This window comes from Cottoperca gobio, chromosome 1 (genome assembly GCF_900634415.1).
Source record: "Cottoperca gobio chromosome 1, fCotGob3.1, whole genome shotgun sequence".
NCBI classification, from domain to species: Eukaryota; Metazoa; Chordata; class Actinopteri; order Perciformes; family Bovichtidae; genus Cottoperca; species Cottoperca gobio.
This window is the reverse complement of record NC_041355.1, coordinates 12,015,577-12,030,106: the sequence shown is the minus strand read 5'-3', so window position 1 is coordinate 12,030,106 and position 14,530 is coordinate 12,015,577. Positions and strand designations below refer to the sequence as shown.

Below are 14,530 nucleotides of genomic sequence, written 5' to 3'. Positions count from 1 at the left end.
GTGTGTGTGTGTGTGTGTGTGTGTGTGTGTGTGTGTGTGTGTGTGTGTGTGTGTGTGTGTGTGTGCGCGTGTGTGTGTGCGTGTGTGTGTGGCCCTCGGGTCACGATGACACTGCGTGGAACAACAGCGTATTGTGTCTTCCTCTCTCATATTTCTCATCATCAGCACTGCCGCCGTCCAAATTCCACTGGTGTGTTTGCCAGCATGGCGGAGGGACTCGGCCCTGTTGTCAACCCCCATCCTGCAATAATAGGAAACATAGCATCACTTTTCCACATTCTCCCTCACTTTTCATCGCTAATTCAAAATATATGAGTTCCTGTTTGGAGCTCACTCAGTCTGGACTTGATTGTTTATTTTAGAAAAAAGCTGCATGCAGTTTGCTCTCCTAACCAAAATGCTTTTGTTGTTCATAATGTTCTACTGTTTTTCTGAATATGGGTGCGGAGGTTGTAACACATTTGTAATTTAGCAACCACCACATTTACTGTGTGCCAATGCACAAAACTCACACAAGGAGAAATACTATCTAACTGTATCTGTCAGTATAATGGACATTGACTCATTCTGAAATATCTTTATTTTCACTGAAATGAAATGAAATATCTCTCTTAGACAAACCCTGAGTGGCTTTTATGGAAAATAGTCTGGTCAAGTCAAATGGGTGTTTATATAGCACCAGATCATAACAGAAGATATTGTAAGACACTTTTCATAAAGAGCAGGTCTAGATCATACTCTTTAATTCACAAAGCTCCAACATAACAATTCACCATGAGCAAGCAGTGGTAATAAGTAAGGAATGTTTTTTCTGGTTTTGGTAAAATAACTATTAAGCAACAGGCTTATGCTATTTGATCATTACCAGACACATGTTTTCAAAAATGTTTTATATAAGATAGAAGGCCCATTTTACAGAACTTCAATTTAAAGTAAAATGATGCAATGTTAATTGTATTTTATTAATATGGCATATGTGACCATGTTGTTCCTTCACCAAAGGGGAAAAGACTTCTATGTTGTCCTGTTCCTTTTCCTTCGGCGCTCCACCACCAGATCCTACTAACTGGAGTCAAGGCCTGAATTTCAAATTCTACTTTGATGTAGTACACTGCACTATTTCCACATCTAATTCCAAGCCAAATTGAAAGTAATGACATGGTAACAGATTGCAAAGACCAGCATATTCACTAAAATACCGAACACATGTGCTCAGCGTCCTCAGTGGAAGCTACAGTCCTGTTCACACAGTCTTATCTGCCGATCACTGGAGTGGTTATGAGTTAAGATTCTTGCACCTCAATATGTAACATGTTTTGCTCTTTCACTTTCCTCTCCATGTCGATTTAGGAAGTCTAAAGTATCCATTTTTTAACTGCTGCAGAGCTGCTTCTCTTCATTACCCTAACCCTCTACAAAGAACAGGTGTTTTGTTGTTTTGTCCTCCACATTTGTATCAATTAAGTAGAAAAACCTTTTACTATGAATCAATACGGATCAACAGCACCACAAACTGCAGCCTCCAAAATTATAATACAGTACAACACAACACAATAAACACAATAAAACTTTATTGTCTTTTGTGTTTTGGTCGGCTCACCTCTAGATGGCGACAAAGACTAAGTATTAAACGTTTATCTTCCAAGCCGCTTGCTTGATAATTTAAAAGGGCATTTTATAAACCTTTGTTCTATTTAATTTATATGCCTATATTCAATGTTGACGCTTGAAATGTTGGAAATTGAAGTTGGGACTATTTAATTAAGATTGTTTTGTAAGTGTCAACACAAATGAACCTCAACACCTGCTTTCACTCTCTGAAAGAAAGAACAAGACACTGTTTTCTGTCCATATACAGTTGATACGAACTTAATCTGTTTGGAAAATGTTAAAACACACAGGAATGAACATAGTGATATTTGTTACAATTATAAACTAGCAAGAGTTAGATAATCATGTTCATGTGCTATCAGAGGCATAACAACAGATATATGTTTAGTACAAACTTGTATACTGTTAATTTCCATTTATCTGCATTTTATTATTGCTTATGTGTAAATGTAAGTATGTGGCAGTCCCTGATTCCTTGGTACTTGGTCATTTCTCTTTTCACAATTCATTTTCGCTGAACGTCACAGTCACAGTGTGCGTCACACACACACACGCACACGCACACGCACACGCACACGCACACGCACACACACACACACACACACACGGTGTGGAGACTCCTAATTAATAATTGTCAGCAGCTTGATGCATTTCCCTCTTGGTCAATGAGAGTGTGACAAAGTATTTTCTTAAGAGCTTAAGAGAGGTGGAGGACTGCACACCCAGGACAGTATGATCCTTCCTTGTCTTAATGCCAACGTCATCACAGGAGATAAGTGTCAGCCAGAAACTCTGGTCTTTAGTCCCTTTTGAGACTTTTGAGAGGAATGTCTTCATTATCAAACGGGCATTTTTTACTGTAAAGGCACTTGTGAGATTTGTTCCTCCAAGTAAATATTTTAGATTTTTATGAGGCTGGGAACTTTCTCTGACTTCTTCCTGATCAGCTAAGATCTGGGGAATCAGTACCGCCACAAGTACATTTCTCCTTTTGTAGGCATGACGCTGTGTAACACACACACTCACACTTGCTCTCTGCTGGTGGGCCGCCGCTGCACCACTCAGTGTGTGGGTGGTCTGGACCAGGTGGAGGAGAGAGGGATTAACACCAGGCCTGCCTAAAGGGGGGAAAAAGTACAGAGGGAGAATATAAGAGATGGAGGAGAGATGGACATCTGTCCACCAGATGTGCTGTTCAAACATACGGAGGTGGTTTATAAAACAGAGCGAAGGGAATGAAAAGGCTTTTGGTCACGAGGCTCAGTGACAACTGGATGCATTGTGACTGAAATAACATTCAACCTCCCTCTCCGTCTTCCTCAATCACTCTCTACTTTTTCCGTGTGTGTGTGTGTTTGCTCTCTTTGTCTGTCATTTGGTTATATACATAACACAAACACATACACACACATCTGTTCTCTTTCCGTCTCTTCTTCCGTTCCCCAGAGGAACTTGTGCAGGCTGCTATTATACAGTATAAACCAGTGATGACCACCTGTCAAAACATGTCCAGTTACTGTGTGTGTGTTTTTAGGAGGGTGTTGATGAGAGGGAATGAAACAGGTTCAACTCACAGGGGAACAAAAGACTGATTTTGATTCTAATTCTTGACTTCACCAACGCAATTCTATTCAAGTTAATATTTTATTGCACACTATAGTCTCAAGAGTACGCCTGCATTTATCTGAACATCAGATGTGCGTGTTCAATAACGTGTTGTGAGAAATAACACTTTTGAATCTCAAGGTCTCAAAATCTCAAGGTTCTAGCTTTTCTGGAGTTTTCTGCTGAGTAAAACTTAAACACTGGCAGCTCCAATGAAAGCTAGACAGTGGACCTTAAGTTAACTCTTGCTTGTTTTTAAAAATACCCACCAACTAACTTTCACGATTAAATTACTATATAACACCTGATGCCACAGTTTAAAGTTGAACTTAATGCAAGATGATTGATGATCAATTCTAATTGTATTTTGTGTATTAATAAATATTATACAGCCATGAATAAAGAGCAGGACAGTTAATTATTAAGGACACACACACACACACACACACACATCTCACGGCTTAAGGTACACTGCATACAAATACACACACTCTAAAGCAAATCAGGTCAAGTGTGTGAGGTCGTACAATGCTCCACATACAATACAAATAAATGAAATAAAACAAACCCCAGCTTTTCCTCATAACCAAAAGTCTTTGTACATTTGACTTGTTACAAAAAACAACCTCACCACAAGATCCTCTCAGAACATGTGGTTTATCTGGAAAAATTATTTTACAGTTTGCTCATTTTTGACGTGGAGCTTTTTTTTGTCAACTGTTGTTTTCAAGGTCAAGAATAAACTTTCAATCTCAACTTTTAGAGTATTATGGAGTCGTTAAAATGTGCAACTTGACAACTAGACACACTTTAATCTGCTGAGGAAGATGGTGAGATATGATGGAAAGCTCAACTTAGTCAAGAATGAACTTACATTCTCAAATGCGTTTGAATTACAGTAATACACAGTAATAAGATTGTTCTTCTTCCAGCTATAGCACATTGTTGCCATTGAATGTTGAATTATTGTGTTAAAAACACTAGTTAAGTTACAAATGACTCAAATTAAACATTTGATTACAACTTACTAATTAGCCTTTTCAAAGATACCGTGTAAATATGTCACATTTTTCTGCCATCATTATTTGTTTCCCTCTGAGTTCCTATGGATTCACTGTTTCTTTCCTTCCCTCCGCAGCATGTATGTGTGTGTGTGTTTTACAGCTGTTTACATAGCTAACAGTGGGTGAGCCCTGTTCAACAAGCCCTACCTCTGGGATTCAGGGAATTTGAAGGCCTATAAACTCTGGATGAAAGCTGAGGCCAAATTAATAAACTTTAACAGGATAAAGATGTGGCTTATTACACAGCATGACATTAAAATCGCCCTCCTAAATGACAGAAAACAATCTTAATTTACGAGTTCCTAGCCATAGAACATTATATAAAGAACACCAGTTTGTGTTTGTGTACGTCCTGTTTGCATAAAAGAAAAATCCCTTTCTATTCCATTTCTACTCGCTGGCTCAGTCGACCTCAAAGCTCACTCTCATAATGAGATATTAAGTTAAACCAGAGAACGTGGAAAGGCAAACTCACTCGGATAACTGAGGCCTCAACCCGCGTTCACTGCAGCGTTCGGTGTTACCTGCAGCTATTAAAGGATTTTTTCGTTGACGCTCTGGTTATTGGGTGCTATTAGATTTGTATCCCGCTTGGCTCTCTAACAGTTGTTGTTCTTTTGGAGCCGAGCTGTGAAACGTACTTTCTCCCACAAGTCATAGAGCAATAAATTCTGAGTGCCTAAAAAACTCAATGTTGTCTTGTGTAATTACTGGGATTCTGAATATAGAGGAGCTTACTAATGAAAAGTGTGTGGCTATATACATATTATAGTGTACAATGTGGTGGGAGCCTCAAACCTGGACAAGATGTCTGAAAATGTCAACCTTTTAATCAACATGTCTGTGATCAACATGACTAACGTTAAACCTGCAATCACTGATTGACGCAATGGTTATTAGAAGTTTGACCATGTTTGCAACATGAGATCATTTTTATATGCTTCACACAAAGCAAACACCACAGTTAAGACCCAGGCAGTAGCATGCTAGATCCCTTCAGGACTAACTTGTGAAACATGACGCTGCCACCATTCATGATCTAAACGGTGCAAGCAAATAACTTTTGTGAAACGGACATCTAACACAAGCCCGCTATTTTCACTGCTTACCACTCAAGGACAAACGTAACATGCTTTCTCCCTGTGTGGTCTACCATCAACTTTGCCTCAAAAATTGAAAGTAAGATATTTTATTTCTATGTAAATGCAATTTAAGAGCAGTGTTTGTAGTTTAATTATGTGTTTGCTTTGGCACACAAATCAGAATAAAAACGTAGACTCAAGGTCGGATTGAAACTTTGATCACTTGCTGAAGCCTATTTTTCATCTGTCATTTTCCTTTTGTTCCACCTCATTCTCACACACACACACACACACACACACACACACACGCACACACACGCACACACACACACACACACACACACACACACACACACACACACACGCACACACACACACGCACACACACACACACACACACACACACACACACACACCACACACACACACACACACACACACACAAGCCTCCTGTCAATAGCAGTCTGGAGTGAAACAGAGTCCCTCACATCGTTATCCCTCCCATTCATCTTTCTTCGCTCAAAAACCAGGAAATCTTGTATCTGTATGATCGGAAATCTAGTACAAATCTGGCAACCATATGCTGAGACATATTCAGCTTTCATGTCTTTCAACTGGGTCATTTTTTGGGGGGTTTTATGAAAGAGTCTGCTTCTCTGCACACATGCATCTCCCTTGTTTCGTATTATTATTGTTTTTGAAGTGAATCCTAGCATTGTGTGGTTGCTGACAGTGCTCCACTTAGCGAGGTCTTCTGCTGTGTGAGGGAACGTTTGGGGGATTGTAGTTCAAAGGGGGCCGCGCTGAGCTTGTGCAGACGATTCTGGCCTGCGTAATCACTTATTTCTGTTACAGGTTGTCAATAACTGGGAATGTATTGGAGATTGCTTCCATATTGTTGTTCCTGATGTTAACCTTATGTAGACCTTTAGTTGGATCACCAATTTACTTTGAAGAGCACAGAAAGCAGATACAGTCAGTTTATGAGACGTGCTGTTAAGGGGAGTTAGAGTGCAAATATGAGCAACATTCAAAGGTAGGGGTTTGGGCAATTTGAGAATATACTGTGGTATGATATAGCTTTGTAAACCATCCAAAATTTGGCTATGTCATTTATACTTTGGCAACCAATGCTGGATTAGCAGTGGGCAAAGGCTCCAGGTCCCCCATGTAAAATCGTGTCGGCGGAAAGATATTTTCTCCAAGATTACGTATTTTAAAATGTTGTGAATCGAAACAAAACAAAAAGTCAACAAAACTACTTGGTTAGGTTTAGTAAAAGATCATGGTTTGTCTTAAAATATGTCAACGTTGAACAACGGTCTCCTGGGTGAAAGTCAAGTTCTACCCAAAAGGATCTCGAGCAACCGGTGTTTTGATTTACCAATTGATCGTGTTAACTGGTGCCTTTCAGCCAAATACGAATGTGGTTGCTCGTAGTAATTTAAGTAAACGGTTGCTGTAGATAATAAACAAAGATGAGCATGTATTTAAAATTGATTAAAGTCAAATGTATGGCTTTTAGGAGGACCTACAGGTTCTGCTGAAAGAAAAGACGCGTGGGAGAAACAGGGTTGGTTCAATCTGTCTCTGGTGTCCTTTAAGTGTCAGTATTAAGCCATTCTGGCTAATGTTACAAATCAATGTGTTTTATTGGACATCATGAATGTGATGAAACACATTGATTTGTCAGGTATTTAATTAGCTGTCTTACCCCAAAAATGACATTCTGGTTATTTTATCTTTTAACAATTTCTCTACTTTCACAAAATGTAGTGAATCATGATGAACATAAATGCATATGCATATGTATATACAGGTTATTCAGGAAGTAATCCGAATCACTTTTCCCACATTTTGCTATCTTAGCCAATAAAATATTTTCCCTCATCAACTCTACACTCAATACCCCATAATGACAAAGCAAAAGCAGGACTGTAGAAGCTTTGTACATTTAATAAAAAGAAAAAACTGCAATATTACATGATTGACCCTTTGCTATGACGCTTGAAAATTAACCCAGGTACATCCTATTTCTCCTAATCATCTTTCTACACCTTGATTGGAGTCCACCTGTGGTCAATTTAATTGATTGGGCATGATTTGGAAAGGCACACCTGTCTATATAAGGTCTTACTGCTGACATTGCTTGTCAGAGCAAAAACCAAGCCATCCCTGCAGAGCTGAGACGGCATCACGAAGAGGCACAGATCTAGGGAAGGCTACAAACAAATATGACGAAGGAAACATATGGGATTAATTGATGAGACTTCATATGATGTGAAAGAACATGGCCTAAGTGACATGACTCAACAAACTAGGTTATGTTAAGTGACATGATGAAATGAATCAAAGCTTGTTCAGGCAGCCAATTCAGGTCTGCCGCTACACTCACATGGCCTTCTCTTCCCACTGCGAGATGGATCCAATTCACCCTTTTTTAATCATGACGATATATGTAAAATGTCAGTGCTCTGCTCACTGAGGCACTTGCGTAGGCACTCCCTACCTCCCCCGCTCTGAGTCGACCTTCCCTGGTGGGGGGTGAGTAATGTCACTCTCCACTGCTGTGGTCGGTAGAGCCGAGATGATAAACAAGTACATATTCTACATTCACAAAATAACCCATTCCATGTGAGATGGCTAACTGAACAATAGTGATGGCAATTATCTTCATGGAACCACAAATTCATCAACAACTTCAAACACCAGCATGATGCACACAGAACCAGTGAACAAAGAGAACAAGGCAGCCAACTAAGAAAACAGAAGTTCACAAGCTCACATATGAGCGGAGGAAAGACTGAGTATGGGTGAAGGGGAGTGAGCTTTTATGAGAGTTGAGTCAACTAGGGTGGTCCTTAGCTGCATGCTCAGATGGGAGGCTTATCAACACAACACAACAGCAGAAAACCTCCAAGTCATCCTACTCTTTCTAACTTCTCTCAACTGCGGCAGACACATGAAGAGCCGGCCAAGTCCTTCCCGCTACCCACAGCCCAAGTTAGGTCTGGCTAGCGGGTGTCTGGCCCTGAAGACAAGGAAGCAGAAATGCATTTGATCAAACTCTTCACAGCTGTTTGTTTTTTGCTGATGCAGGCCTCCCACTTTTGTTCAGACCAGTCAGTTTGAAATTAATGGCAGTTGTTGATGTGTATATGTTTGGAAAAGAAAAGAAAGTACAAGCTTTAATGCAGAAATATTCAAGAGCTATCAAGTCAGAGCTCATTAATGACTCCTCCAACTCTTATTTCCCTGGCTTGGGTTTCTAGCACCTGTCAGCTTTTTTATGAGCACTGGAGGCAGGCATGGATACAGAGCAGCAGGGTGAAGCAGTTTGGAGGGAGGAGAAGCAGGGAAGTGGGAGGAGGAGAGGAAAGGGGGAATATTTGTGATATTTATGGGCTGCAGGGTGGCACACGGTGCTGCATACAACACACCGTTGTATGGCACTGCTGAAGCAACAAATCTCACTTTACCTCTCAACCACTACGGGGCGGCCACAACTGGCTTCAAGGATGTTTAGCTCAAGTTAACATCCATCTAAGATAAGAAGAATAATTATTATTACTTAAGCACAGCCAGGACTAATCAACATATGTGTTTAAATCAGTATGTGTGAAGCAGCAAAACAGCTGGGCTAGAAAGCTCAGCTGAACTGTGAATATAATACTGACATTTCCTGTACAGAGCTACACAATTACAGATATACAACATTCCAATTTCATGCATCGATACAGTGTTTTCCCCACACAGACCTATTCTAGAATTTATTTGACTGCTTGAGCTTTTCAACATAAACCATCTCCAAAATGTATCACTTCCCTATCAAATGTAACCTTTCCCCTATTGGACATTTTCATGTAGCCTGTACTACTAGACATCATCAGACAATATTCACAAAACAGTGATTTTCATGCCAACATTGCGTCAATGCAGAGAGCAGTGTGTTCTTGGTGAGTGCAATGTATTGTAGCTCAGTAGGGATATTCAATACACAGAGTGGATTTGCAAGTCGAAGATGTATCTGCTGTTCTTAAATGGAAAGCTTCAGTGTCAGCATCTTCAGAAATGAGCAGTACTAAATGCTGACAACACAAAGTTGATACGACTTACAGTTCCGCAAAACCCTGCATGTATGTGAAACGGCAGAGGTTTCAGATCATACTTTGGAGACGAAGCTGCATCAAATTAAGTGAAGCATTAAATCAAATCAAATTTATTTATATAGCCCAATATCACAAATTATACATTTGTCTCAGTGTGCTTTACAGACTGTACAGGTTACGACACCCTCTGTCCTTAGACCCTCGCATCGCACAAGGAAAAACTTCCTAAAAGAAACCCCATAAGTAAAGGGGGAAAAATGGAAGAAACCTCAGGGAGAGCAACTGAGGAGGGATCCCTCTCCCAGGACGGACAGACGTGCAATAGATGTTGTGTGTACAGGATAGACAACATAGTACAAATACAACATTTGACAGAAGTGATGTTGTGTTGAAAAATAGAAAGTATGGATGATTCCAGGAAAATGTCAAAAAGGCTTCCCGGTGTCCAGCAGGACCAGGGCAGCAGGCGCAGACACGATTCCTGATCCTGACGTAAACTTTATCAGTGGCAACCTGCCACATGAGAGACACAGAAACTCCAGTGATAATACCCCGGATGATGGGTTAGTAACATATATTTACATAAATGCATACAGATAGAGAGGGAGAAGAAGAGAGGGAGGGGAGGAGAGAGGAAGAGAAGGAAGAGAGCAGGGAGGTGTCCCACGGCAGTCTAAGCCTATAGCAGCATAACTAGGGGCTGATCCAGGGCAAACCTGAGCCAGCCCTAACTATAAGCTTTATCAAAAAGGAAAGTCTTTAGCCTGCTCTTAAATGTGGAGAGTGTGTCTGCCTCCCGAACACAAACTGGAAGCTGGTTCCAATGGAGAGGAGCTTGATGGCTGAAGGCTCTGACTCCCATTGTACTCTTAGAGACTCTAGGAACCACAAGTAACCCTGCAGTCTGGGAGCGTAATGCTCTAGTTGGTTTATAAAGTACTATGAGATCTTTAAGATAACGGGAGCCTGACCATTAATTGATTTGTAAGTCAGGAAAAGGATTTTGAATTCTATTCTGTATTTTACCGGGAGCCAGTGAAGAGCAGATAATACAGGAGTAATGTGATCCCGTTTCCTTGTTCTTGTCAATACACGTGCCGCTGCATTTTACATCAACTGAAGAGTCTTAAGCGACTTTTTGGGACAACCTGATAACAATGAGTTGCAGTAATCCAGCCTTGAAGTAACAAATGCATGGACTAGTTTTTCTGCATCATTTTGAGACAGGATGTGTCTTATTTTTGCAATGTTACGTAGATGAAAGAAGGCAGTCCTTGAGATTTGTTTTATGTGGGAGTTAAAAGACAGGACAGATCCTGATCAAAGATGACGCCAAGATTCCTTACAGTGGTGCTGGAGGCCAAATTAATGCCATCCAGATTTCGGAGGTGTTTAGGGCCAAGTATAATAACTTCAGTTTTGTCTGTGTTTAACATCAAAAAGTTGCTAGACATCCAAGTTTTTATGTCCTTAAGGCATGCTTGAAGTTTAGCCAATTGATTGGTTTCGTCTGGTTTAATTGATAGATATAATTGGGTATCATCCACATAACAAGTGTGGTGGTTCCTTATAATATTGCCCAAAGGAAGCATATATAAGGTGAATAGAATCGGTCCAAGTACAGAACCCTGCGGAACTCCAAGACTGACTTTGGCTGTCATGGAGGATTTATCGTTAACAAGTACAAATTGAGATTGCTCAGATAAATAGGACTTGAACCAGCTTAATGCGGTTCCTTTTATGCCAACACAATGTTCCAGTCTCTATAGTAGAATGTCATGATCAACAGTGTCGAAAGCAGCACTGAGGTCTAACAAGACAAGAACAGAGACAAGTCCTTTGTCTGATGCCATTCAGGTCATTGGTAACTTTCACCAGTGCCGTCTCTTTGCTATGATGAACTCTAAATCCAGATTGAAAAACCTCAAATAAACTATTATTATGTAAAAAATCACATAACTGTTTTGCAACTGCTTTCTCAAGGATCTTAGCGAGAAAGGGAAGGTTAGATATCGGCCTATAGTTGGCTAAAACCTCTGGATCAAGACTAGGCTTTTTAAGAAGTGGTTTTATTACAGCTACTTTAAAGGATTGTGGTACGTAGCCAGATAATAGAGACAGGTTGATCATATTTAATAACGAGGTGTTAATTAAGGGTAAAACTTCTTTAAACAGTTTAGTTGGAATCGGGTCTAAAAGTCAGGTTGATGGCTTAGACGATGAGATTGTTGAAGTTAGTTGGTTAAGGTTGATTGGAGTAAAACAGTCTAGATATATTTCAGGAGTTACGAATGTTTTTAAAAGAGGTTGAAGTTAAGTCATTACCAATTGAGGTCAGGAGGAGATTAATTTTGTCTCTAATAATTATAATTTTATGGTTAAAGAAGCTCATGAAGTCGTCACTACTGAGAGATATAGGAACAGAAGGCTCTGTAGAGCTGTGGCTCTCTGTCAGCCTGGCTACAGTGCTGAAAAGAAACCTGGGGTTGTTCTTATTTTCTTCTATTAAGGAAGAGTAATAAGCTGCTCTGGCATTACAGAGAGCCTTCTTATACGTTTTAAGAAGATCTAACCAGACTAAACGAGATTCTTCCAATTTAATGGAACGGCATTTACTTTCAAGATTTCTCGACTTTTGTTTTAGTTTGCGGATTTGTAAATTAAGCCATGGAGCTTTCTTTTTCTGTTTTATGATCTTCTTCTTCTTTAGAGGAGCGACAGAGTCGAGTGTTATTCGCAGTGAGGCTACAGCACTATCAACAAGATGATTAATTTGAGAGGGACTAAAGTTAGCATTGGAGTCCTCCATTATATTGATATTGAGTCCTGGTATTGAACAGCACTTTCAGATAGACATCGAGCGTAGGATATTTTGCCTGCTGGCTTGTAGTCCAGTAACAGGACTTCAAAAGTTATTAAAAAATGGTCTGATAAAAGAGGATTATGTAGACACACTGATACACTTTCAATTTCAACACCATATCCCAGAACAAGGTCCAGAGTGTGGTTTAAACAGTGAGTTGGTTCATGTACATTTTGACTGAACCCAATTGAATCTAATATTGAGATAAATGCATTATTAAGGCTGTCACTATCAACATCCACATGAATATTAAAGTCACCTACAATAATTACTTTATCTGTTTTAAGGACTAAACTTTGGCTGTAATTGAAAATGTACTGATACTCAAGATGAGGAAATGGAAGAAGGAAGTCTTATTAAATGATCTACCAACCTGGGTGTTGACCGGGAGTTTCAGGTTGTGCAATAAAAACTTCCTTATTTACAGACGTTAACACCCATCATGAAAAAAAACTTTGACACAGGCAAACTTTGATAATCCTGGAGGAGAAAGCTGCGTGTCTTCCTTTCATTGTATGATTTTACGCAACCATGGGCAACAAACACTCATGTCTATACGAAGCAGAAGAGAAAACCGTCTTTATTTCCAGAAAGAAAGAAGTGTACAGGATTCCTGCTCTTTTCTACAACAGAGACAAACAAATCCTAATGGCCTTTTCAGAGAAGCGGAGGAATACAGAAGATGCCAGCGCAGAGGCACTGGTCATGAAGACAGGAATGATAAACAAGGACGAAACCACTCATGAAGTGACAATTCAGGTAATTATCCCAAGCAACTGTTTTACTGTTGTACTACTTGTTATCATTTTCTTTTCAACCTCATCCATGCTATGTTCATTATTTTTAACCTTTGAGTAATATCTTTTTTAGTGGTCAGAGCTAAAACCGGTGAAGGAGGCACACCGTGATGGATACCGCCCTATGAACCCCTGCCCGGTTTATGAGAAGATCAGCAAAACACTTTTCCTGTTTTTCATTTGTGTGGAAGGCACCACCTCAGAGCAGTGGCAGATATCGTCGGGCTGCAACAAGGCTCATCTCTGCTATGTTACAACTAACGATGCTGGCCAAAACTGGAGTGACGTGACTGATTTGACTGATTTGACTGATTTGACTGACTCGACTGACTGGGCCACATTTGCTGTTGGGCCAGGCCATGGTCTTCAAACAGAGAGTGGTAGATTGATTGTCCCAGTGTATGCATATGCTTCTGACTGCTGCTCTCCCTCAAGCTGCAGTTGCTTTTGTAAACCATGTAATTCCTTTACTCCACATGCACTCTCCCTGTATAGTGACGATGAGGGCAACACATGGCAATTTGGCAAAATGCTTAAAAATAAGTCACTTGAATGTGAAATGGCCGAATATTTTGCCGATACAGACAAGAGCTTCATCTACTGCAATGCACGTTGTGAGGAAGGTCATCGGGAAGAAGCTGTCAGTACAAATAAGGGAGAAGATTTCTCTAAGCTGAGTGTTAATGAAAAGCTTCCGGAAACGTGTAAAGGCTGTCAGGGAAGTGTGGTCTCTTTTCCAGCTCAAAGTGAATGTGTAAATGCAGAGGGGGCTCCAAGCCAGAGCCCAAACAAGTGGCTGCTCTTCATCCACCCGAGCAATAAGGGCAAAAGGAGTGATTTAGGAGTGTATCTGAATAAATCTCCAGGCGACCCAAATGCATGGAGCAAACCCTGGATCATTAACTGTGGACCCAGTGGTTACTCAGACCTGGCATACATTGATGACGGGTGGTTTGCATGTCTTATGGAGTGTGGGAAGGTCTGTGAAACTGAACAGATAGCCTATAAGGTTTTTAACTACAATGAAGTCAAGCAGGGCATTGGGGAGTAAATATCCATTGCTTTTACTTTTAACTGTGGCTATACCACAAATGACATCCCTCATATGGGACTTCAAAGTAACCTGTGGAATACTAATGCACTTAAATCGTATTCATACCTTCTGAATATATAAAAAGTGTTGTATAACGATTTGCAATCGAAGTTATAATTATTTACACCATGCATTAAAATGATTGATCTGGTTTTTTGTTTTGCTTTCAGCTGTAACAACCATTACAATTATGTATGATACTGTACTAACATTTTAAACGTGTAAGGTGTACTTTAAAAGATGCTATATTTACACAGTTTATGTTGTTTATTAAATGTAAAGAAAACAAGATTTATGACAAATGAA

The 14,530-nt window shown here is 40.0% G+C and overlaps 1 protein-coding gene across 1 annotated transcript; it reads left to right on the top strand.

Annotated features, from left to right (window-relative positions):
- Window positions 1-12,786: 12,786 nt before the first annotated feature.
- LOC115010583 (sialidase-3-like) lies at window positions 12,787-14,530 on the top strand. Its single transcript, XM_029435239.1, has 2 exons — window positions 12,787-13,093; window positions 13,205-14,530. The coding sequence occupies exons 1-2, from the start codon at window positions 12,866-12,868 to the stop codon at window positions 14,180-14,182; spliced, it is 1,206 nt and encodes a 401-aa protein (XP_029291099.1). The 5' UTR covers window positions 12,787-12,865; the 3' UTR covers window positions 14,183-14,530.